Below are 25,378 nucleotides of genomic sequence, written 5' to 3'. Positions count from 1 at the left end.
GCAACTACAGGTGTGGTGAGGGAAGCAGATAGGCTGAAGAGACACTCGGATCTGGGTTCAAATCCCATGTCTGTCACTTAGCAGCTGGGTCACCTTGGGAAAGTCATAACCTCCCTGAGACTTACTTTCCTCTTGGGTAAAATGCATCCTTCCTATTAAGGCTGTCACAAGGAATAAAAGAGGTGCCATATGTGAATGCACCTGGTATAGCATCTGGTATGTAAATTTAGTTTCCACTTTACAGAGGCCACAGCATAGGTCATTTTCCAGCAAATGGTATAAGTTCAAAATTCTAGAATTTTCTCCTCTCTATTCTGCAAAAGATAATCCCCTTAAAATATAACATTCTCAGAAAGACTACAACCAATGGTCTTGGAACCACCAAGAAACTAAGTGGAAGTCAGAGACAGCTCCACCAGAACAAGAGGCAAAAGCTGAGTCTTAGTGGGTAGAATGTGAGAAGTCCCTGTTCCCTTTCCCTATCCTCCCTCGAACTGCAGACTTAGGCGTTCTCCTGACACATACTGATTTCAAGCCTCTTTCCTCAGCTCAAGGCTCATGCTCAGGCTCAGCTATCCAGCCCTTCTCTACCCTCCTGTCGGGGATGAGACAGGCACGAGCTGTCTCTTTAACACAGTCTGGCTGGAATCAGAGGACCCAAAAGATTACTTGACAATGTATGCCAAGGCTGACATCTTTATGAAGGCCCTTTGCCATTCAGGGGAGGCCTTGCTGAGAGCCAGCCAAACCCACCTGCTAGTCCCTGTTCAACAGACAGCTAAGAGACACACAAAGGTTTATTCTTATTATTCATATTGTTAATTATAAACCTCAGCAGTATCAGTTCGTCACTAGTTGTGCACCCCCTGACTAGGACCAGAGATGTCAGATACAAGGAGTGTTTAAAGGAACTTGCTGTGTGCTTTCTTTTCCTTCCTTTTGAACTTACATTTTGGGAACTGTTTTATTTAGGTCATATCTAGTTTTAAGATGGTTATAAAAACAATAACTTTTTTTTTTTTTTTTAGAGTCTCGCTCTGTCACCCAGGCTGGAGTGCAGTGATGCGATTTCAGCTCACTACAACCTCCGCCTCCCACGTTGAAGCAATTCTCCTGCCTCAGCTTCCTAAGTAGCTGGGACTATGAGGCACTCACCATCACGCCCAGCTAATTTTTGTATTTTTCGTAGAGATGTGGTTTCACCATGTTGGCCAGGCTGGTATCAAACTCTTGACCTCAAGTGATGTACCTGCCTCGGCCTCCCAAAGTGTTGGGATTAAAGGCATGAGCCACCGCACCCAGTCTAACAATAACATTTTTAAAAAATCTAGCAACAGTTTCTTTACACTGCTGTTCCACATGATAAAATGTTTAGTCCTCCTACAGATGTAACATGCAATATATTCTACATACTCAAGCTTTAAACCAAGGATGACAGCAGGAGGGAGCAACTCTGGTTAATGAATATGGTGTGCAAGGCATAAAACAGCCCTAAGGACCACACCTCACATCCCAGTGAGCTGCCAGCTGCCAGGCAAACATTCCTTAGAAGGAAATGGACTTTAATATCAAGTTACTTGATGGTTCATAAAAGAGGAGAAAAGAAGAAATAACAATGTAAAGATATGTGTTCCAGGATGTTTTTTGCCACACTGTTTCCAGAAACAAGGACCTGGAAATGACCTGTATGTCTGTCTACAGAGGAACTGTTGACTAAATTATATGCCTATGGAATATTACACAGCTATTAGAAATATCTTAAAATGTGACCTCTATATCTATATCTATATCTATATCTATATCTATATCTATATCTATATATATATTTTTTTAGACGGAGTCTCGCTCTGTCTCCCAGGCTGGACTGCAGTGGCCGGATCGCAGCTCACTGCAAGCTCCGCCTCCCGGGTTTACGCCATTCTCCTGCCTCAGCCTCCCGAGTAGCTGGGACTACAGGCGCCCGCCACCTCGCCCGGCTAGTTTTTTTTTTGTATTTCTTAGTAGAGACGGGGTTTCACCGTGTTAGCCAGGATGATCTCGATCTCCTGACCTCGTGATCCGCCCGTCTCGGCCTCCCAAAGTGCTGGGATTACAGGCTTGAGCCACCGCGCCCGGCCCACAATATATTAAGTGAAAAAAATACTTGTAGAATAAAACACAATGGTACAACCACATTTTTATAAAACAAAACAAAACCCTAAGCCCCATTCATATGTCTCTATATATTGTATAAGCAAAGAAAAAACTATGGAAAGCTATACACTAAACTGTTACAATTCACTACTCGGGAGGACTTAGGATTGGAGTGTAAAGTGGGGGGATAGAGAGGGGAGAGGGACTATTGATTTCTTCCCCTGAAAGGTGTGGAGAAGGAGGCTTACAATCAAGAAAGAATTATGTTCTTTTCTATGTAACAGTGCTCCTAAGCTAAGCTGTTCTACTTGTCTTATCATCACGCTGCCCTTGATACCATCTTAATGAAGGGAGAGAACTGATAATCACTCTCATCTTCCAGTCATTATTTTCTTTTTTCTTAAACCCTTTCAAGGCCAACACGACTTAGAAATCAAACTCATCTCTGTAACCAATTTTGCTGAATGCTATTTATCTGCTTCTGGACAAGAACATATTACCTTCCGCATGGTGAATGCGATGCACGCAGAGGAGTCTGCTGGTTGTGTTTGCTGGATTTATATAGCAAATACCACTCACTAGGCCTGGTCCAAGTACCTTCATGGACAGAGGATTCAGATTTAAAAACATTTCCCTCCACCGGGTACGGTGGCTGATGACTGTAAAAACGTTTCCCTCCACCGGGTACGGTGGCTCATGACTGTAATTTCAGTACTTTGGGAGGCTAAGGTGGGCAGATCAACTCAGGGACAGGCATTCGAGACCAGCCTGGCCAACATGGTGAAACTCCGTCTGCACTAAAAATACAAAAATTAGCCTGGGTGTGGTGGTGTGTGCCTGTAGTCCCAGCTACTTGAGAGGCTGAGTACAAGAATTGCTTGACCCCGAATGGCAGAGTTTGAGGTGAGCTGAGATTGAATCATTGTACTCCAGCCTGGGCAAAAGAAGGAGAATCTGTCTCAAAAAAAAAAAAAAAAAAAAGTCTCCCTCTCTGTGAGACATGGGTTTCGGGTCTCAGGTCTCGGGTCTCAGCCTGTGTATGATGCAATAGAAAAAAACACAGGCTTGGATCTAGGTCAAGCCTTCTTTGCCTTCTACTAGCAGTGTGAACTGGAACAAAGGGCTGAGGTTCTCTGAGGTTTAGTTTGTGCATCTGTAAAATGGAGCTAGTGATGATCCCCACTTGATACAATTTCAGAGAGGCTGGAACCATAAAATAGTTGTAATAGTTTGTAAACCAGAAGACAATGTTGAGTATAAAAGAAATAAATCATCATCGCACAACAGTTCAGAATAGGAACAAGTAAGGTACAACTGGTAAGGTGTTCGGCACAATGCCTGGCACATTGACAAATAAATAGGAGCACTCGACAAACAGTACATGTTGTTATTAATGGAGAACACAGCATCCATCTCTAGAAGACTTAGAAAATGCATCTGTTTGCAGAAATAATAAAAAGAAAACAAGTCACACATCCAGTCATGTAGATATTCGTGGCTTTTATCTAGCATAAACTGTAGGGAGTAGATGCCCATATAATTTTTAGTTGATAGGCATCCATTTTTGCTGGTAGATTATTTATCTTCACAATTTCAACCTGAGGGCTGAATTCACTGAACTCTTTTAAAAATTAGAGAAAAGAAGTCAATGTGAGAAATGTTATTAGCTGCCATTTTATTTTAAGGCATATGAGCCATATGAGCACTTTAAATCCCAATATTAGTCAATATTGGGATCAATATTGGATCGATAACTGTTATCCTGAAAGAAACACTACTTTTCAGAAGGGAGTCATTTAATTTCAGAGAAGAAGAGCTGATTTAAGTCTCCTAAAAAATCAGTAATGCGGCCAGGCACAGTGGCTCATGCCCGTAATCCCAGCACTTTGGGAGGCTGAGGTGGGCGGATCACTTGAGGTCAGGAGTCCAGACCAGCCTGGCCAACATGGTGAAACTTGTCTTTGCTACAAATACAAAAATTAGCCAGGTGTGGTGGTATGTGCCTGTAATTCCAGCTACTTGGGAGGCTGAGGCAGGAGAATCGCTTGAACCCAGGAAGTGGAGGATGCAGTGAGCCAAGATCACAGCTGCACTCCAGCCTGGGTGACAGAGCAAGACTCTGTCTCAAAAAAAAAAAAAAAAAAAAAAAAAAAAAAATCAGTGATGGTCCAAAAAAAGAAAAGCCTACATTTTTTCCTTTCCCAGCTTACAAATCATTCCACCTACAGGCCCTCGCCTCCCACAACAGTCTCGCTAACAACCTGCCAAAACAGGGAGGGTGCATTGCTCTCGAATCCTGACTATCTCTGGGGCACTCACCTTATACTGAAGTACTCCATTGTAAAGGTGTCAGGCAAGCTTGCTCTACCACATGAATCATGATTAAAAAGCGTAAAAACTGCTAATAAGTACTAAATATGTCTTCTAAGCCTGTCACTGTTCTATGGAGGGTCTGACAAACCACTCTGCACCACGGGGCGGGGGCGGGCACAGACTCCTGTCATTCATTCCCAACAAAAAGGGTGGAAGGTTATGGGCACCGCTCTTGCCATCACCTGAACGCTGACCATAAACTCCATTACGCCGCATGCCACACACCACGTCTGGTCTCGGGTCATTTTTAGGCTTACTATCTGTTATGCCTCAGGCATTTCCTGATATTTTAGGAAGGTGAGTTAATTAAAACCGCAATAAAAACACAGCAACTCAGAAAAAAATCCTGTCACTATTTCCATTTTTCACAACACAAATGGGATCATTTATTCAACTGCCTACTTGACACTGACATTTGGATGTGAAACAATGTTGCAAACTTGTCTGCAATCAAAATCGTGATTTTTCCCAAAACCTGCTCTTCCCAAAGTCATCTCCATTTCTGCAGATGGCAGCTCCATCTCCCCAGCTGCTCTGGCCAAAAACCTTGGCGTTATCCCCAGCTCCTCTCTTATTCTCATATCCACAATCTTGTAAGTAAATCCTGGCACCTCCATCTCTACCTTCCAAGTATGTCTAGAAATCAGCCATGGCTACTCCACTACTCCTACCGTGGACTGACTCTCTCTCACGCTCCCTTGCTTTGCTGTTAACATACTCCTAACTAGTCTCCCTGCTTCCACCCTTGGCTGCCTACAGTCTGTTCTTAAAACAGCAACCAAAGCGATCCTTTTAAGATGAAAATCAGATTATGTCACCCTCTGTTCAAAACCTTCCAGTGGTGTCCTGTCTTAGCCATTTTGGGAAAAGCTCCAGCCCTGCCACAACCCCTGACCACCACCCGGACACCTCTCCAGCCCTACTTCTCATCACTCGCATCATCAGGCTCCAGCCACACTGGCCTCCACAAGCCAGGCACGGTGGCCTCTGGGCCTTTGCATTTGCTGTTTCCTCCGCCTGCAGGGCTCTTCCGCCAGTTAACTGCCCTGCTAGGCCCCTCACCACTTCCTAGCTCTGTTCATATGCTATCTTATCAGAAAGCACTTCCCTGACCCCTGAAATAAAATCTACCCCATTCTTACTATTTTTTCTACCCTTTATCCTGTTAATCTTTTTTCCCCTACATCACTTATTGCTGTCGAAAAAATCAATCCATTTATTTGTTTGTTTATATTATGACTCTCCCACCCCTACCCCCAGTGGAATGTAAGCTCTAGGAGGGAAGGAGATTTTGACCATTTGCTCATTGCTGATTCCCTAGGACCTAGGCCATACAGTAAGCACACAAAATAGACACTCAATAAATATTTGCTGAATGAATAAATGGCTTTCAGAGACAGTTTTAGGTGACTAATAGGCTTGAAATCTCTTCAAGACAGGGACTATCTCTTGATCATTTTACCATAATAGGCCTGAGTAAGGGCTGGCCTCATTTCAGATGAGCTGTAGACTGGAGGTGGAAGGGCAGAAAGGAGCCCATAATAAACACACAGTTACCGTAGATAAAGTTCCTGAGTTAGTTAGCTCTGGATACATCAGTTGGGTGGGCCATGCAAGGCAGGAGCCCGGGAGCACAGGCAGCAGCTCTGCCAACAGCTTCTCCTAGTTCTCAAGGTCTCCAACAGGGATGCACAGCTGGCGATGCCACCTGGGGCAGGAAAGCTCCATCCTTTTTACATCCCTGCCCTCTCTTGCCCCAGGCTTACATCACTATTCGAGAAGACTCCCTTTCTGCTATGGGAATATTTATGAACCTCAAGTTTTCGCTCCTCAAGCCAAACGCAGCATCACTAAGGCCATATTATCATGGGGGCAAGTGGGTGGTCCCTGAATAGGACCTCAGCTACCAGCTCTGCTAGGTCCAGGATGCTATTTCCTCATAGTCCACTCCCTCGTTCTGATTCCCCACCCTTTTATCAGGGTGTTTTGAACGCTGCAATGGTTGGCAAACCATGATAACAAATCCCTTTCCAACTGCACTCTACCCCACAGTCAATTATCTTTTATAAGATTTAAACAATAAGAAAAATAGCATATATTTACCCACATGGCTACTATTTGCAGTGATCTTTATTCTTTGTGAATAAATATCTCTATTTCTATCGGGTATCTTTTTTTTGGGGGGGGAAGATATTTTCACTGGGTATAGAATTCTAAGTTGACAGGTTTTTTTCTTTTCATACTTTATTGTTATTATTTTTTCACTAAACATACAACCCTGTTCAGGGTGTACCTGTGTGACTTTGGTGCACCTCTTTATCCTTTGATCTTTTAGTTACTGACCTGAAAAAAAGTGAATAATGATGACGATACCGCCGGCCCAACCCATTCATGAGGGATATTGGTCTGTAATATTCTTTTTTTGTAATATCTTTGCCTGACTTTGGTATCAGGATAATGCTGGTTTTACGATGAGTTGGAAAGTACCCCATCCTCTTTAATTTTGGGGAAAAATTTGTATATAATTATTTCTTTTTTTTTTTTTTCTTGAGAGAGAGTCTTGCTCTGTCACCCAGGCTGGAGTGCAGTGGTGTGATCTTGGCTCACTGCAATCTCTGCCTCCTGGGTTCATGCCATTCTCCTGCCTCAGCCTCCCGAGTAGCTGGGACTACAGGTGCCTGCCACCATGCCTGGCTAATTTTTTGTGTTTTTAGTAGAGACGGGGTTTCACCGTGTTAGCCAGGATGGTCTCAATCTCCTGACCTCATGTTCTGCCCGCCTTGACCTCCACAAGTGCTGGGATTACAGGCGTGAGCCACCACGCCCAGCCAGAATTATTTCTTAAATTGTTGAAAGAATTCATCAGTGAACCCACCTGGGCCTGAAGTTTTCTTCATGGGAAGGTACTTAACTACACTGTCAATCTCTTTAATACATATAGGACTATTCAGGTTGATCGTTTCTCCTTAAGTGAGCTTTGGCAGTTTGTGTCTTTCAAAGAATCTGTAATTTCAGCTAAGTTGTTAGATGTTTAGGCACAAAGTTGTTCAGGATATTATTTTCTTAACAGTTACAGAATCTATAGCTATGTCATCTCTCTCATTCCTGATATTGGTAATTTTTGTCTTCTTTTTCTCTTTTTCAAGCTGGTTAGACGTTAATTAATTTAATTGACCCTTTCAAAGAGCCAGATTTTGTTTTTCTTGATTTTCTGTTTCATTGATCTCTGCTTTGACCTTTTTCACGTCCTTTCTTCTGTTTACTGTGGATTAATTTGCTCTTCTTTTGCTAGTTTCTGAAAGTGGAAGTTGATGTCATCAATTTTAGACCATTCTTTTTTTCTAACATAGGCACTAATGCTACAAATTTCCCCTTATGTAGTGGTTTAGTGACATTCCACAAATTCTGATATATTGTGTTTTCATTATCATTCAGTTAATAATACTTTCTAATTTTGTTTTTTATTTCTTTTTTGACCCATCTGTTATTCATATGTAAGTAATATATTTTCTAATCTTTTGGAAAGTTTAAAAGGATTATTTTGTTATTGATTTCTAAATTTAATTCATTGTGGTTAGAGTGATACTTTGCATCACTTGAATCCTTTTAAATTTATGAGGACTTGTTTTCTGGCCCAAAATATAATCTATCTTGGTAAATGTTTCATATCCACTTGAAAAGAATGTGTATTCTGCTGTTATTGGTGGAGTATTCTATAAATGTCAATTAGGTCATATTGGTCGACAGTGCTGTGAGAGTCTACTATATCCTCGCTGACTTTCTGTCTATCTGTATTACCAATTGTTGAGAGAGAGGTGTTGAAATCTCATAATCTCATAATTGTGGCTTTTAAAAAAAATTTCTCCTTATAGTTTTGTTGTTGTTGTTGTTGTTTTTTGAGATGAGTCTTGCTTTGTCGCCCAGGCTGGAGTACAGTGGCACAATCTCGGCTGACTGCAGCCTCTGCCTCCCAGTTTCCAGTGATTCTCCTGCCTCAGTTTCCTGGGTAGTTGGGATTACAGGCACGTGCCACCATACCTGGCTAATTTTTGTATTTTCAGTAGAGACAGGGTTTCACCATGTTGGTCAGGTTGGTCTGGAACTGCTGACCTCAGATGATCTGCCCTCCTCAGCCTCCCAAAGTGCTGGGATTACAGGCGAGAGCCACTGTGCCCAGCCTCTCCTTATAGTTCTATCAGTTTTTGCTTCATGTATTTTGAAGCTTTCTTATCAAGTACATAAACATTTAGGATTGCTATGTCTTCCTTATGAATTACCTCTTTATTATGAAATAACTTTCTTTATTCCTGGTAATATTCTTTGCTCTGAAATCTACTTTAACTGATACTAATATTGCCACTACAGCTTTCTTTTGACTGGTGTTAGCATGGCATATCTTTTCTTTTACATTTAACTTATTTGTATCTCTACATTTAAAGTGTGTTTCTTGCAGGCAGCATGTATTTGAATCTTGTTTTCTTATCCAATCTGACAATCTCCACCTTTTAACCAGAATAATTAGAGCATTTACATTTAACGTGGTTATTGATATGGTTAGGTTAAAGTCCATCATTTTAGTATTTTCTATTTCTTCTTCTTTTTTTAGTTTTTACAGATGAGGTCTTGCTCTGTCACTAAGGCTGGAGTGCAGTAGCATGAGCATAGTTTACTGCAGCCTCAAACTTCTGGGCTCAAGTGATTCTCCCACCTTAGCCTCCCAAGTAGCTGGGAATACAAATGTGCCACTATGCCTGGCTAATTTTTTTTTTTTTTCAGAAATGGGGTCTTGCCCAGGTTGATCTTAAACTCCTAGGCTCAAGTGATCCTCCTGCCTCAGCCTCCTGAGTAGCTAGGATCACAGGTGCAAGCCACTGCACCCAGTTCTATTTCTCCTGTCTGATTTTGACTTCCTTCCTTGCTTTCTCTGCCATATTTTGGATTATTTTTTATGATTTCATTTTATCGCCTCTGTTGGCTTATTAGCTATAATTCTGTTTTGTTATTTTAGTGCTTGCTTTAGGGTTTATAATATATGTTTTTAACTCATCAGTTTACCTTTATACTTCACATGCACTATTGAGAGGTGAAGCCGGCTGGGCTTCTGGGTTGGGTGGGGACTTGGAGAACTTTTCTGTCTAGCTAAAGGATTGTAAACACACCAATCAGTACTCTGTGTCTAGCTAAAGGTTTGTAAACACACCAATCAGCACTCTGTAAAAACGCACCAATCAGCACTCTGTGTCTAGCTAAAGGATTGTAAACACACCAATCAGCACTCTGTAAAGTGGAACAATCAGCAGGACGTGGGTGGGGCCAAATAAGAGAATAAAAGCTGGGCACCCGAGCCAGCAGCAGCAACCCTCTTGGGTCCCCTTCCACGCTGTGGAAGCTTTGTTCTTTCGCTCTTCACAATAAATCTTGCTGCTGCTCCCTCTTTGGGCCCGCACTACCTTTATGAGCTGTAATACTCAAAGCAAAGGTCTGCAGCTTCACTCCTAAAGTCAGTGAGACCACGAACCCACCGGGAGGAACAAACAACTCCAGACACATCACCTTTAAGAGCTGTAACACTCACTGTGAAGGTCTGCAGCTTCACTCCTGAAGTCAGCGAGACCACGAACCCACTAGGAGGAATGAGCAAGTCTGGACGCGCCACCTTTAAGAGCTGTAACACTCACTGCGAAGGTCTGCGGCTTCACTCCTGAAGTCAGCAAGACCATGAACCCGCCAGAAGGAAGAAACTCCAGATATATCTGAACATCTGAAGGAACAAACTCCGGACACACCATCTTTAAGAACTCTAACACTCACTGTGAGGGTCTTGGCTTCATTCTTGAAGTCAGTGAGACCAAGAACGCACCAGAAGAAACCAATTCTTCCAGACACACTGTGAGAACCTCATGATAGCAGATTACCATTTCTCCCCTCCAGTCTTTATGTTGGCACACATTTTATTTTACATATGTTTTAAATCCAATAATATTATTATTCTTGGTTACACAGCCAATCGTCTTTTAAAAGATTTAAACAATAAGACAAATAGCATATATTTACCCACAAAGCTATACTTCTAGTGATCTTCGTATTTTGTAAATAAAGATCTCTATTTGTAGACAGTATCTTGTTTAAAAAAAGACATTTTCACCGGGTACAGAATTCTAAGTTGACAGAGTTTTCTCTTCCATACCTTATTTTTTTATTACTAACCATAGTTTACTGACATTTCCATACTTTAAAGATGTTGCTACACCATATTCTTCTTTGTAGTGTTTACAACAAGAATTCTCCTGTTATCTTTGTTCCTCTTGCTATAACAAGTTTTATTTCTCTGGCTGCTTTAACATTTTTTTCTTCATCACTGGTTTTTAGTAATTTGATTATAACATGCCTTGATGTCATTTTCTTTGTATTTCTTGAGCTTGTGTTTCACTGAGTTTCTTGGATGTGGTATTACAGTTGTTATCCAATTTGGAAGACTTTCAGCCATTACTTCCTTACACACACTCTAATTACATAAATACTAGAATTTTTAAAGTTGTCCCACAGGTAATTGAAACTCTTTTCAATTTTTAAAGTTCTTTTTCTGTGTTTTACTTTGAGTAGTTTCTTTTGCTACAGCTTCAAGTTTATTAATCTTTTTTTTTTCAGCAATATCTATGCCATTAATCCCATTCAGTGTATTTTTCATTTTAGACATGGTTGATTTCATTTCTAGAAGTTTGATTTGGATCTTCTTATATCCTCCATATCTCTACCTAACTTTTTAAACGTATGAAATACAGTTACAATTAACTCCACTAATTCTACTCTCTTTGTCAGCTCTGGGTTGGTTTTGATTGAGTGATTATATTTGTCACTGTGGGTCATTTTTTTCTACTTTTTTGCATGCCTGGTAATCTTCGACTGGGTTTCTCATTGCTTAGTACTGAATATTTATGTATTGATGTAAGTATTATCAAGCTTTGTTCTGGGTGCATTATATATTTGGAAACAGTTTGATCCTTTTTAGTAATAATTTATGATTTTTTTAGACTGGTCCAGAGCACCGTTTAGTCTAGGGCTGATTAGATGCCACTAAGACAAAACTCTTCTAAGTACTCTACCTGATTCCCCATAAGTTATGAATTAGGAGGTTTTCCAGTCCAGGTGGTGGGAAGAGGCACTATTCTTGGCCCTGAGGGAGCACTAGGCACTGTTTCTTATAGCATTTTAGGGTGATTCCTTTCCCAGCCTCAGATAGCTTCCTCATGGCATGTGCTGATCAACAATCCACTGAGTGTTTGAGAGGACTCTGTAGATCTCTGTAGGTCTCTCTTTGCACAGCTCTCCTCTCTCCAGTACTGTGTCCTCTGAACTCTAGCCTCCCTTATCTCCTTGGACTCTCAGCTCCACTTCCTCAACTCAGGAAGTCTTCTGGGCTCTATCTTGGTTCGCCCTCCCTGCACCATGGCCTGGAAATTCTCCCAAGGCAATAAGCTGGGGCAACTATAGGGCTCACCTCATTTGTTTCCTGTTTCTTATAAATTATTGTTCTTTACTGCCTGATGTCCAGTATCTTACAAACCAGTGTTTCATGTATTTTGCCTGGCCTTATTTTTTTTTTTTTAGGTTGTTTTAGGCAGGAGGGCAAATTTATCTTACTTTATCTTGGCCCAAATGTGATTTTATACCCACGTGTATGTTCCAATCAGGACACTATTATATTATGACTACAATAAATGTGGTTGACTTAAACTTCCTGTGTTGGCAAGCTGTCATTTTTACAGAGTTTGTATTTAATACATGTTTGTCAAAGATAATAGGTGATAACTCCCTTCCTTCTTGCTTCTATTACACTTTGTAGCCTGTTAGGGATGTACAGGTGCTCAATAAAATACTGGCCTATTATAGTAATATGAGCTTATAAGTTCTTCTGAGGAAATTCAGTATATGTTATAAATTAACTGTGTTAATTTAACAAAAAGGAAGTGCAAAAAGGAACATGGAAGTAGGGATCTGGTAGACTTGGGCCTTTTATTGCAACACAGGTTTATTCATTAGTGAAGCTAAAACTATGGAATGGAGAAAGCAGGTCAGAATTGTGGATTGCTTTCATTCCCACTATGGATAATCTTTGCATGGGAGAAACTGACCACCTAACATGGGGTATGCACAGGAAACTGCAGATTCCAGGCACTTTAGCAGTTGGGTCTCTGTTGTGCCATCAGCTTGGTGCTCTGGAGGGGCCTCCACGTTCAGTTGCCAAGCAGCCCAGCAGGGCTTCCAGGGAGTAGGGAAAGTGGGCCAGCCCACCAGCCAGCCACTGTTCATGCTCACTTGGCAGGAGGTGCAGAGGGCAGGCCCACTCAGAGCCAGCTGGCTGACTCCCATTTGCAGGACCAGTGAGTCTCGGCCAAACTGCCTTGCTTCCGTTCTCTGGCTACGCGGTCCCCAGTGCAGCTTCTGGTGGAAGCAAAGGCAGCTGGCACAAACAAACAGCCCCTCAATCCTGTTCTTGACATGCTGTTGCCAAAATTCAGTTTGAAGGAACAAAAGGCAAACATAAACCTCAGCTCCTGCTGGAGAAGTTGTTTAAGCTAAAAGAAACCGAAGGGAGTGAGCGGCTCAGCTGCTCTAATTTACTCACACATTTCTGCTGTCAAACTGCAGGAAAGATTCCCCTCTGGAAAAAAAAGGAAACCTCTTCGAGACATCTGTCAACTCATTTCTGAAAAGTCAGCTTCCACACTTGGTGACTCTAAAAAAGGGAGGTGTCAGGAGCGCTGGCAGTAGTGACATCTTTTGCAGTTAGTAGCTTGGATGCTGGCTGGCTGGCTGGGTGGGTGGGCTGGTGATAGAGGTGCCTGAGACCTCCTTAGCTCCACTCCCGCCCACCTGGAACAGGAATTGCACAGCTTATTGATGCCAGGGGCCCATCCGCCAGGCTGGGGGAGCCTATGGACACTTCTCAGAGCAATGCTCATAATCCATAAAATGTACCAGATTTTAAAGAAAACCAATTAGACTGAAATATAGTTATCAAAATTTATTCAAAGCCAAGTGTGATGAGGTTTTGCCTGTAATCTCAGCTCCTCAGGAGGCTGAGGCAAGGGGATCGCTTGAGCCCAGGAGTTCAAGACCAGCCTAGGCAACATAGCAAGACCCTGTTTCAAAAAAAAAAAAAAGAGAAGAAACAAGATCTAGTGGTAAAAGAAATGATAAATGATTGAGGTGATGGATTTCCCAATTACCTTGATTTGATCATTACATATTGTACGCTCATATCAAAGCATCACATGTATCTCATAAATATATACAATCATTATATAGCAATAATTAAAAATAAAAAGCAAATATCTAGGGAAAAAAAAAAAAGATCAGTGGTAGTTCTAAAAACTACCTCCATTTCCAAGTAGTGATGAGTGTCCATGGGATTCAAGAGGTCTGTAAGTGATGTGAAAGCAAATGCTTTCCTTGGGGGACATCACAGGGCTTTGTGGATTACATTCGCAACTGAAGGGAACACCAAATTGCAGATAAAGCTTAATTAAAAAAAAAAATTCAACGTTTTTCTCATCCAACTTTACAGACTCCCCTGAATTCTATTGAGGGACACATCTGTGGATCTCAGGACTCTGCGATGAAGAAAAGGTTTCTTTTTCTGGACTGTCAGGAAAGAGCACTACAATGGGAGACAAAGGGGCTAGGTCCTCATCCTGGCTCCACTTCCTAAGTCCTAAGCCAGAGAACATGTGCTCTCTGGCCTGGAGGCCTCTAGGGCCAGGCCACTGTCTCTACCCACAGTGCTCTTGCTCACCCTCATGCCCTGGCCAGTCCTAGTTGTTCCTTTCAGAGGCTGTAGATAGCACCCCTTCAGAAGGCCTTCCTAGCTTTCAAAGGCCAGGCACAGGGTCAGGGTATCCTCTGTGGTCCCAAAGCACCCTGTGCCCAACCCTATTACTGATCTTCTCAACTATGGTGTAATGCCCAGCTCATGTCATCCGTCCCCACCCCTTGCACAAGAGTGGGAGTTCCTTTGAGGCAACACTAATGATTCATTTATCTTTGTGATCCTAGTGTCAAGCACAGGGCTTGCCACATAGAAGACCTACATATTTACTATGAGTAGATGAAAGAATGGAAGAAAGCTGTGACCACATCCAGCCTGTCTCTCTTTCTCACTGCAGAAATATTCATTTCACACCAGTGATTCTCAACCTTCATTATATATGAGAATTGCTTTTGGAGATCTTAGAAAATACTAAGATTCAGGTAACAACCTCAGAGATTCAGATTTCAGTGGTCTGGGGTAGGGTCCTAGCCTTTGTATTTTAAAAAACCATCCAGGTGCAGCCAGGGTTGAGAACCCACAGTACCACAAGAACAGCAGCTGTGGTGAGAGAACAATGAATGAACTCACCAGGTGAACTTCTTTCCTAGATTCAGAAAGAGGAAATTAGTGCAGAACTCAGAACTCCGCAAGGAGCTAAATACATACATTGAGTTTCTGACCCTCAGAGTCAGGTTACAGTTCCAAATCCAGTAACATCTGTGATAGCTGAACTACAAACAGTCTAGACTTACATCAAAAAATCTGGGGCTTGGCCAGGCACGGTGGCTCACACCTGTAATCCTGACACTTTGGGAGGCTGAAGCAGGAAGATCACTTGAGTCCGGGAGTTCAAAACCAGGCTAGGCAGCATAATGAGATCCCATCTCTACCAAAAATACAAAAAATTCGCCAGCAGTGGTGGCACACACCTGTGGTCCCAGCTACACGGGAGGCTGAGGTGGGAGGATTGCTTGAGCTAAGGAGGCAGAGGTTGCAGTGAGCCGAGATCGCACCACTGCACTCCAGCCTATGTGATAGAGCAAGACCCTGTCTTGAAAAAAAGAAAAAAATCTGGGGTTTGACAGTGAAAACCATGAAACAAATGGCAAACCCCAAGGGAAAGTATACTGAGGCCCCTGCTCTGCTCCCTTGCTGTAAGGCATCTTTGGGAAAAGGGCCCAATCCTTGGTGACAGCACATCTTTTACATCTACAAAGTAGAGATGATCATAGTAATGCTAATCTCAAAGTACTGTTGTAGGAACTAAAGGAGGTTATGGGGATGAAGGTATTTTGTAAGCTGCCAAACATGTTACCAAGATGAAGTCTTTAGCACGGCATTCTACTAATTGAGTTCTTATAGCTGGAAAGATCTTTATGGTTCAGTGATTAAAACCATAGATTCTAGAGCCAGACTCCCTGGGTTCAAATTCTGGCTCCATCTCTTTTCAGCTATGTTATCCTATGCAAATTACTTAATCTTTTTGTGCCTCAATTCCTCATCTGTGAAATGGTTATAATAACAGTACCTACCTCACAGGGATTTTAGAAGATTTGACTGAGTTAATATACTTAAAATACCTGAAACAGTGGTTCTCAAATGCAAGCATGCATCAGAATCTCCTGGAGGCCTTGTTAAAACACTGATTGCTGGACCCTTCCCCATAGCTTTGATTCGGTAAATCTGGGCTGGTGTCCAAGAATCTGCAGGTCTACCAAATTCCTAGGTGATGCTGATGTTGCTGGTCTGGGAACCACACTTTGAGAACCACTGGCTTAGAAAAATGCCTGGCATATAGTAAGCAACAAATAAATGTTAGCTTTTATTATCTCTTCCTGGGCTCTATTTTCTCAGTCCCTGAGCAAAACTTATGCTCCAGTGCTACTCAGTGCTGCCTTCATGTGGAAGCAATTCTGAAATCTACTTGCAGTGATTCTCAAAGTGTAGTCCCAAGATAAGGAGCAGCAGAATCCCCAGGGAGCCTGTTGGAAACACAAGTTCTTGGGCCCCCATCCAGACCTACTAATCAACAGCTTTGAGGCTCAATATCCTGTGTCCTAACAACCCTCCAAGTGATTCTAATGTACCTCAAGTTTAAGAACGGCTCTACCAGAAAATCACCATCATCACAATGACCCTTATTGAAAATGTACGGGGGGGCAGGATAGCTTAAGGTCCAGGGTATAGTTTTTGATTGAACTGGAGTCTAAGGCCTGGCTCAGCCTGTTAATCACCTTATGGCCTTAAGTGAGTTATGACCCTCCTTTAAGCCCCAGTTTTCTCACTGTAAAATCGGCATCATTACAGGACCTACCTGACAGCAACCTGAGATGATACAAATAAAGTGTTTGGCACACACTCCGGTTCAAAGAATGTTAGCTGCCACTGTTATCAGCTTTATAATCATTCTGATACGTCTGCTCTCAATGTGATTAGAGATGGTTTATAACAAAGACAGAAATACAAGAAAGATTTTTTTAAAAAGAAATAAAAACATCCCATAGAAAATGAAGAGAATGAAAGTTAAAAACTTCATGACAACTTGTCCTCTACATTGGGGTCTGAACTTCCCTTCAGCCCAGAGCGAAAGGGGAAATGCAGAGGCTTCCTGAAAAGAGGAAGGAGGCTGGCTCTTCTGAAGAGACGGTATTATCCCTTACCCCTCAACACCACGAACCTTTGCACAAATGCCTGTGTAAGAGGAGGGAGCCTCTGTCAGCAGGGCTCCATGTACCTGCTTCTTTAATTAATTCTCAACAAGAGCCAGGGGCAACATCCTTAGATCTCAGAATTTGAGAGATGTTACACTCACTTTGGGTGCCGGATATCTGGGAGAGAGCGATTCAAGGAGATTTTGTCACTGACGTAGATGTTAAATCCATTTTCTCGGTACGCCTGATCCACTCTCTCAGCATCGGTCATGGGGTAAGGTCTTCCTTGTTCTCCATTTCCTAGAAGCAAAGAGCAAATTCGATGTTGCCAATGATATATGGGGGTACTGTATATGGAGTGGGGAAAAAGGATGAAAAGTATGATTAAACCACCAACATAAAACTTGACTTGGATGTACAGCATAGCTCAGATTTTGCAGTGGGAAGTACAAAGAGTAAGAGGGGAACAAGCATTTATTCAGCCACTTTGCACATCTTGTTCTCATGTAATCACAGTGGCTCTGTGGGGCGGACATGAGACCTCTCATTCCATAGAAAGATAATCTGAGACTCAGAAAGGTTATCAAATCAGAAGTATGGATTCCAAAGCCCACGTTCCCCTCACTCCGTCAGGAGCTCCAAAGACCCGTGCCCTCGGAGACCAGTCACTGGACAGCTAGGTCCACCATCTGTGAGTGGATCAACCTTGGGCCAAGTCCCACCAGCTTTCAGAGCTAAAGCTTCCTCCTCTGATAACCACAGCACACTTGGAAGAGTCAAATGAGAGCTGCCTATTCGAAAGTTTTTTGTAAACTATAAAACACCTCATAAACACGAGGAAAGATGATTACTGTAGGTAAGGCAAACTTTATAAGTAAATCAAAATTGCCATAAATGATAAAAGATGCTTTGATTTTATTTTTGTTTTTAGGCCAGCAAACAAATTAAGATCTGCCTACTCCAAACCAGGAGTGCCTGAAAAGTGTTGCTTTGAGTCATGGATTTGGGTGGGTTAAAGTGCTAGCTTTCCTCTCTCTGCACAACCCATCTGGAGAAGGAGTCTGATACTCCGGGAAATTTTTCTCTAGGTTCCCAGGGTGCATATGGTAAGAGGGAATGTCCACATCGACCCCTGCAATAGTAGCTTAAGAATCTGTCATTGACGGCTGGACGCGGTGGCTCACACCTGTAATCCCAGCACTCTGGGAGGTTGAGGCAGGCGGATCACAAGGTCAGGAGATCAAGACCATCCTGGCTAACACGGTGAAACCCTGTCTCTACTAAAAATACAAAAAAAGTTAGCTGGGCGTGGTGGTAGGTGCCTGTAGTCCCAGCTACTCGGGAGGCTGAGGCAGGAGAATGGCATGAGCCCAGGAGGCAGAGCTTTCAGTGAGCCGAGGTTATGCCACTGCACTCCAGCCTGAGTGACAGAGCGAGACTCTGTCTCAAAAAAAAAGATCTGTCATTGGTGAGGATCTTGAAGAAATGGCAATACAACCAGCTGGTTAAAAATCATCTTGCCTTCTAGAGCTTGTGGTTTGAGCAACACCTATTTACTCTGCAAAGTAAACATTGATAAAGTCAGATGTCCAGGAAGGTGCAAGCTGAGACGTGGAGCCCAAGAGCTCTGACTACTCCAATCCAGTCAGATAAGAAACAGGACTCCGTCATCTACAGTTTGTAATGCATCATAAGACATCACTGATTGGACCCCAGGACAGATAACACGAGAGATCCAAACGCAGTAAGCAGGAGACCAGAAGTGTTTGCTCAGGGAGGGAAGCTTCAGGAGGGCAATACAGGAGAGCAATTCAGAGTTCAGGCCCTGGAGACAGATGGAGTGGAGTTCCAAGGCCAGCCCTACCCATCCCCAGCTATGTCATCTTGGGCATGCCGTCAGCCTTTCTGAGTCTGAAGATTTTGCCCTTTGTATTAATTAGAATAAGGAGGTTCAATGTGAATGATGTGATGATTAAGGAGATAATGCAGGCAAGATGCCTGGCACATAATTAGCATTCGACAGATGCTGGTTATTATTATTCTTAATGTCTCCACTGCTGGTTACTCGTGTTTTGCTGGTTAGCCCGATGTTCTAATAATTCTGGTATGTCTGGCAAATCAGCTCTTCTCAAACGTTTTCTTTCTTAATTTAAGCAGCACCGGCTGGGCATGGTGGCTCACACCTGTAATCCTAGCACTTTGGGAGGCTGAGGTGGGCAGATCACTTGAGGCCAGAAGTTTGAGACCAGCCTGGCCAACATAGTGAAACCCTGACTCTACTAAAAATACAAAAATTAGCCTGGCATGGTGGCACGGGTCTGTAATCCCAGCTACTTGGGAGGCTGAGGCAGGAGAATCACTTGAACCTGGGAGGCAGAGGTTGCAGTAAGCAAAGATTGCACCACTGAATTTCAGCTTGGGTGACAGAGCGAGACTCCGTCTAAAAAAAAAAAAAAAAAGAGAGCAGCACCCATTCCCCATTTTCTGGCATCTCTAGATTTCTCTTTTCATCAGTTGAGTTATTGTACCAGCTCTATTCAGAACCCTGTGGTAAGTTGGTTTTGTCATAATGTAATTTAAAAAAAATCAATAGTGGTGGGAGCCTTTAATGGAGATAAAAATGAATAAAATATTAATACCAATCCCTTAGATTTCTATAGTGCTTTCTAGTATTGCAAAGCTACTACATATTCATTGCTTTATTTGGCACCTCACAATAACATCCTGAGGTTGTCAAAGCAGGAAGCATGAGTTCCACGGACAGATGGAAAAACTGAGGCTCTGGGAGTATGGACTTTAACTGCTGATTAGATGGCTGTAAGTGGCATCAGAGCTGCTCTCCTGACTCCTTAGTCTAGGCTCCCTAGAGTTGATTCTCCATATAATTTCTGTACCACCTTACCCCAACCCTTCCCAACTCGCCAGTGTAAACGGAACTGCTCCCAAGACTAATTAGCCACAGAAAACTTTAGCTGAAGCCCTCTAAGTTGACTCAGTCTCATGGCTGCAGTGTCAGGTAGGAATCAACTCTGCCCTCCCTCCAGACCTGGGTTCAAATTCCAAGTCTGCCTCTTTCTTTCTGTGCAACAGTGGGCAGATTACCACCCCTCTTAGAGCCACAGGCCCCTTCTTATTAAATGGGCCATAAAGGTTGATCTGAGGTTTCACAGAGGAAATTTCCAAGTAAAGAGCATGGATCTTCCTCACAACAGGTGTTCAATAAATGTTGGCTCTTGTTATTATTGCTCCTTGTTTTAGTTGTAATCCCATAAGGGAGAGACATTTCTATCCTATGAAAATAAAATACAAAATATCCTATATGAGGGAGACATTTTCTATCACCCAATAAAGGTGGCAGGCAAATTCTTGCAGGCAGCGGATCTGGTGATGGGAGTGGAAAAAGGGGTCAGCTAACCAGCGAAGAGGGGCATCTGGGAATCAGGGGAAGGGATGGTGGCTGACGGGGAGGGAGCCAACAGGAGGTCCAGACACCCCTACTAAACACACACATGAACACACACACACACGTAAGCATATGTGCATATGCCCTTCACAGAGCCCACCCATGGCCAATCCCGCCCTCCATACCTACGCGCTGAGCATCCCTCCGGATGGCCTCCTTGTCATGCCAGTCCTTCAGCTTCTGTCCATCTCCCAAGAAAAACGTCTTCTTTTGTCGACTGTGTGAGCCCTTAAAAAAAGACAAAAACTATGAAAAATAGAAAAGGGCAAATAAGTTCAGTAACACAGGCCCAGGAGTTACATTGCCTAAGCGAGCTTTTTATTGACCAAATGCCTGTCATCTTGTGTTCCTTTATCCACTCCCTCAGCATACCTTTGTTGGTGCCTTGCCATGTGCCAGCCAGGTGTGCAAAGGTCAGCAAGATGACAGGAACGCAGTGTCTACCTTTCGGGAACTCACAAATTGGTGGTGGAGAAAAAAGATGATCGCATTCTTTCCACCCACGGGAGAAAGTGCGCAGTGTGGTGACACCCAACAGAAATATAACATGAGCCACATATGTAACTTGAAATTTTCCAGTATCCACATTTAAAAAAGGAGGTGAAGTTGTTTTAATAATGTACTCTACCTAAAATATTACCACTCCAACATGCAATCAATGTAGTACACTGATTAAGGTATTTTACATTTTTTGGTGGGGCGGTGAGGGGTGGGAGACAAGGTCTCACTCTGTTGGCCAGGCTAGAGTGCAGTACCACCATGACGGCTCACTGCAGCCTCAAACTCCTGGGCTCAAACGATTCTCCATCCTCAACCTCCCGAGTAGCTGGGACTACAGGTACGTGCTACCATACCAGTTAATTACTTTTTGTAGCGATGGGGTCACCCTATGTTACCCCAGGCTGTTCTTGAACTCCTGGGCTCAAGCTGTCCTCCCACCTCAGCCTCCCAAAGTGCTGGGATTACAGGCATGAGCCACCGTGTCCGACCTACATTCTTTTTCTTTGTACTGCCTTTGAAATCCAGTGTGTATTTTACACTTGTGGTCATCCCGATTCAGACTCATTTCAAGTGCTCAACAGTTTCATGTGGCTAATCGCTACATATTGGATAGGGGAGGGGCTCAGAGAATGCACTACATGAGTTCAGTTCCACTGGGGAGAAATGGAGAATGTTTCATGGAGTTGAGTGCATTTGGGCTGGGTCTCAGACAGGTTGACAGGAGAGGCAGGCAAGACAAACAACCTGGGCACTGACTTGTGACGTTTGGGTGGAGAATGGCAAAGCTGTGTGTGGCCCAAGGAGAAGGAGTGCTGTAAGCAAGAGCAGAAGGCAGGTCTTGGTCATCTCTGTGGTCCTGAGGGCCCAGCCCCAAAGAGAATAAATGTGTGGCAAATGGGCGTGGACTGTATGAAGAAGCAATTGAATGGCTGAAAGGAGAAGAAGAAGAAAAAAAAAAAAAAAATATATATATATATATATATATATATATATATATATATTTATGGCAGCCCCAAGAGAGCAGCCCCCACGGCCTGGGCTCTGACAGCATTTATCATTTACCTGGGGAGGTGAGCCCATCCTCATGGACTCAATACTTCCCATTAGGAAGTAGTTTCCCTAATTAAAGGAGGCTGCATTCCAGTGACTGGGGTCAGCAGAAGGAACTTGATACTTTCTCAAGCCAACAGTGAAGTCAAAGGCCTCCAGGCCCAGAGCCTTCCCCAGGCAATGCTGCACCACACAGCTACTTACATATATTCCATGTTCATGTAAATGCTTTCTGAATCACCTTGCCCATTACAAATCTTGCAGACTTGTTCTTGCCACTGTGGCAGGCAGAATCCAATAGTCCTCTTTCCGATATAATTAACTTCAAAGGCCCTGATGTGTGGTGTGCTGGACATTACTGTGAACGAGAAGCCCCCTGAATAAAATCATCCCTGCGCTTGTTTATTAAGCCTCTGGTTGATCCTTGTGTTAGCAGGCTTTCCACAGTGGCTCAACATCTTTATAACAGCTCTAGTAATAATAACGATCCTTTGTATTCTCTCTCCTATAGACCTCTCTGAATTGCAAGAAGATAATTCTGAAACTTGGTGTGTTAGATGTCTTGGTTAGAGAGGGGAAAAAAAAAACTACAAAAACTAAGGCCACATGCTTTCAACAGTTCTCAGGGTTCTTAGAAATCACAGAAGCTGAGCTGGAAAGTTCTTATGGAACCATTGAATCAGTTCAGGATACAGTTCCACAGGAGGCGCCCCCGGCACTGCCTTGGGAAGAGGAAGGCTGAGAGTAGGGGCTTGCTCTGCCTGCTCTTCAATCAGAGCAACAACACATCTGTTTTATGTACTGGGGTTCCATGTGGGATTTCATTTGAAGACAGTTCTTCTGCTAAAAATAAATAGATACCAAATTTCCTACACAAGTAAACAAATATATTTGGAAGCTGAGCTAGGACCACTTCCCCATACCACAGACAGAGAAACCAAGCCTTGGGGTAGGCCAGGAACCTGCCCAAGGTAATATTCTGTTTCTGTGATGTCAGGGTTGATCAGTTAGGGGCTAGTTAGCTCTCCTTTCTCCAGCCCTCCCTCCCAATCTCTTTTTCCTCTGCTGCTGCCCACAGATTGGAAACTTTGGTTGATTACTTTAGCCCACTGGTAGGACTAGAGGCTCTGCAAACTGAGGCTCCCTTAATGGAAGGCACAAAACTAAAGCCATGGTGCTCAAAAGGTTGTATCTGAAGGGGACAGGATGGGCACCACCTGGGAACTTGCCAGAAATGCAAATTCCCAGGGTCCTACCCTAGACCTCTAGAAGCAGAAGCTCTGGGGGTGGGGCCCAGCAATCCATGTTTTAGCAAGTCCTCGAAGAGATTTGATACACACTGAGGTTTGAGAACCACTGGTCTACAGCGAAGCAGACGATAATCCTACCTGATCTGTGTTGGTCACATCAAGTTGAGCAGATAATTATCATAGAAGGCTGCAAAACCCTGAGGCCTATGGGCCAAATGTGGTCACTAGCAAACAACCTGGTGGCTTTCAAGGTGCTTTTTGTTTTGTTTTGGTTTTCTTAATTCTAGTGTGAAAACAGGGAGATTTCATATTGTTTTATCAAGATTTTTGGCTTCTCCTGAAAACCTAAAAGACATGCCAGTACTGGGCTGACTTCCTTCAGCTCATCAGCTGGGCTGTGTGGATGGGGAACGTCTCCCCAGTTTGCCACAGTCCCTACCATTCCTTATCGCATTTCACCTGCCTCCTGTCTCTCATTTTTGTTACCTGCCTGGCCCTGATGAGCTTGAAACATGCTGGGATATTCAGGAATGTATCCTGGTTGGGGAAGATTAGAAACTATGAGGACTAGGAGATAGGAAGTCCTGGAGGACATGGGAGATGTTATTTTGTTCTATGAAGTCCTAAGACTACACTGACGACCAATGGTAGACGTTACTGAATGACTGAGGGGACTCAGACAGAGAAGAAATTCCAAAAGTTGGGTTGCTGCTAGGATGAAACAAGACCATTTGGAAGAAGATATTAGAAGTGGCCAGGAATAGAAAGACTGAGTGTCCATCAGGATGTGAAGGAGAAGAATCAAGTGCAGGGTTGGGACTAGTGCTTCTCAAATTTTAATGTGCAGGAGAATCATGTGGGGATCTTGCTAATACTGATTCTGGTACAGTAGGTCTGGGGTGGGGCCTGAGAGTCTGCATTTCTAACAAGAACCCGGGTGATGCTGACGCTGCTGGGCCACAAAAGACACTTTGAGTAGCAAGGGTTAGACAACTTCAAAGGGCACTTCAAGAGTCTAAGATTGCATGAAGGGTACTATTTCCTCTACAAGCCTGTGAATGTCTTCCAGTGCCACTGGGAATGGGGTATGGGGATAAATCTCACTGTTTTGACCTCAAAGAAGTAAACCCCTAGAATCTTGTTCTCAAAACAAAACACTGGATTGCTGACCTGATGGCATTGAGAACTAAGGCTCCAAAATCCTGGGAGTTTCATACCTAACTCCACTGCCTTTGCCTTATGATGCACACTGCTCCCTCTATCCCTCCCTCCCAGGGTCTGCAGAGATGAACTATGCTGTTTTAGGTCTCATTGGTCCTTATATCTTCCCTAAACCAGGAGGACTTTGGAGCCTGCTGACACAAGGAGTTCTACACGTCTAAGCACGCAGCTGCTAGAGTCCTCAGCCATCTGAGCTAGGTAGCTGCTCAGAGACAATTAGTCTACCTCCGCTCATCTTACAGATAAAGGAACTGAAGTCCAAACAAGCCAAGCTACCCAACCAAGGCCTCACAGCAGGCAAGAGAATAAAAATCATGTCCTTTGACTCCCAGGCTAGTTTTTAGTGGGAAAGAACTCTTGACTATGACCTTGCACAAGCTACAGGAGTCACTGGTACCTCAATTTTCCCACCTGGAAAATGGAGTCAGCACTACCTCCCCAAAAGGTACTTTCAGATGAGCTGAGACAATCACAAACAGTATAGCCTCAGCACTCTCCTAATTTACACATGGATTGAGGACACTGACTCCTTAAGGATTTTAAGAATCTACTGTAAATTGACATCTTACCAAATCATGTAGATATAGAACTCAAATGTTATTGTATAGGTTAAAAAGTATTCCAGTTATAGGTCTGGACCTTCAGTAGGGTGGAAAACTAGTTTCAGTCTTAAAATTATAGAGTTGGTCAGGAGTGGTGGCTCACGCCTGTAATCCCAATACTTTGGAAGGCTGAAGTGGGCGGATCACTTGAGGTCAGTTCGAGACCAGCCTGGCCAACATGGTGAAACTGTGTCTCTACTAGAAAAAAAAAAAAAAAAAAAAAAAAAATTAGCTGAGTGTTGTGGCACACACCTGTAATCCCAGCTACTTGGGAGGCTGAGGCAGTAGAATCACTTGAACCCAGGAAGCAGAGGTTGTGGTGA

The 25,378-nt window shown here is 43.2% G+C and overlaps 1 protein-coding gene across 2 annotated transcripts in view; it reads right to left on the bottom strand.

Moving 5' to 3' along the window:
* GALNT10 (polypeptide N-acetylgalactosaminyltransferase 10) overlaps positions 1-25,378 on the bottom strand; it is a 230,396-nt gene that overhangs the window by 108,105 nt on the left and 96,913 nt on the right. Inside the window, exons 2-3 of one of the 2 annotated variants that reach the window (XM_025387915.1) lie at positions 20,557-20,659; positions 17,130-17,268 (exon numbers count right to left, since the gene is read on the bottom strand). In XM_025387915.1, the coding sequence (XP_025243700.1) occupies positions 17,130-17,268; positions 20,557-20,659 (242 nt within the window). The remainder of the gene's footprint in view (positions 1-17,129; positions 17,269-20,556; positions 20,660-25,378) is intronic. The other variant, XM_025387916.1, reaches the window with a different exon arrangement.

The sequence above is a fragment of the Theropithecus gelada genome, chromosome 6 (genome assembly GCF_003255815.1).
Source record: "Theropithecus gelada isolate Dixy chromosome 6, Tgel_1.0, whole genome shotgun sequence".
Classification (NCBI taxonomy): domain Eukaryota; kingdom Metazoa; phylum Chordata; class Mammalia; order Primates; family Cercopithecidae; genus Theropithecus; species Theropithecus gelada.
Note: the sequence above shows the minus strand (reverse complement) of the source record. Positions and strands in the feature narration are given on the sequence as shown.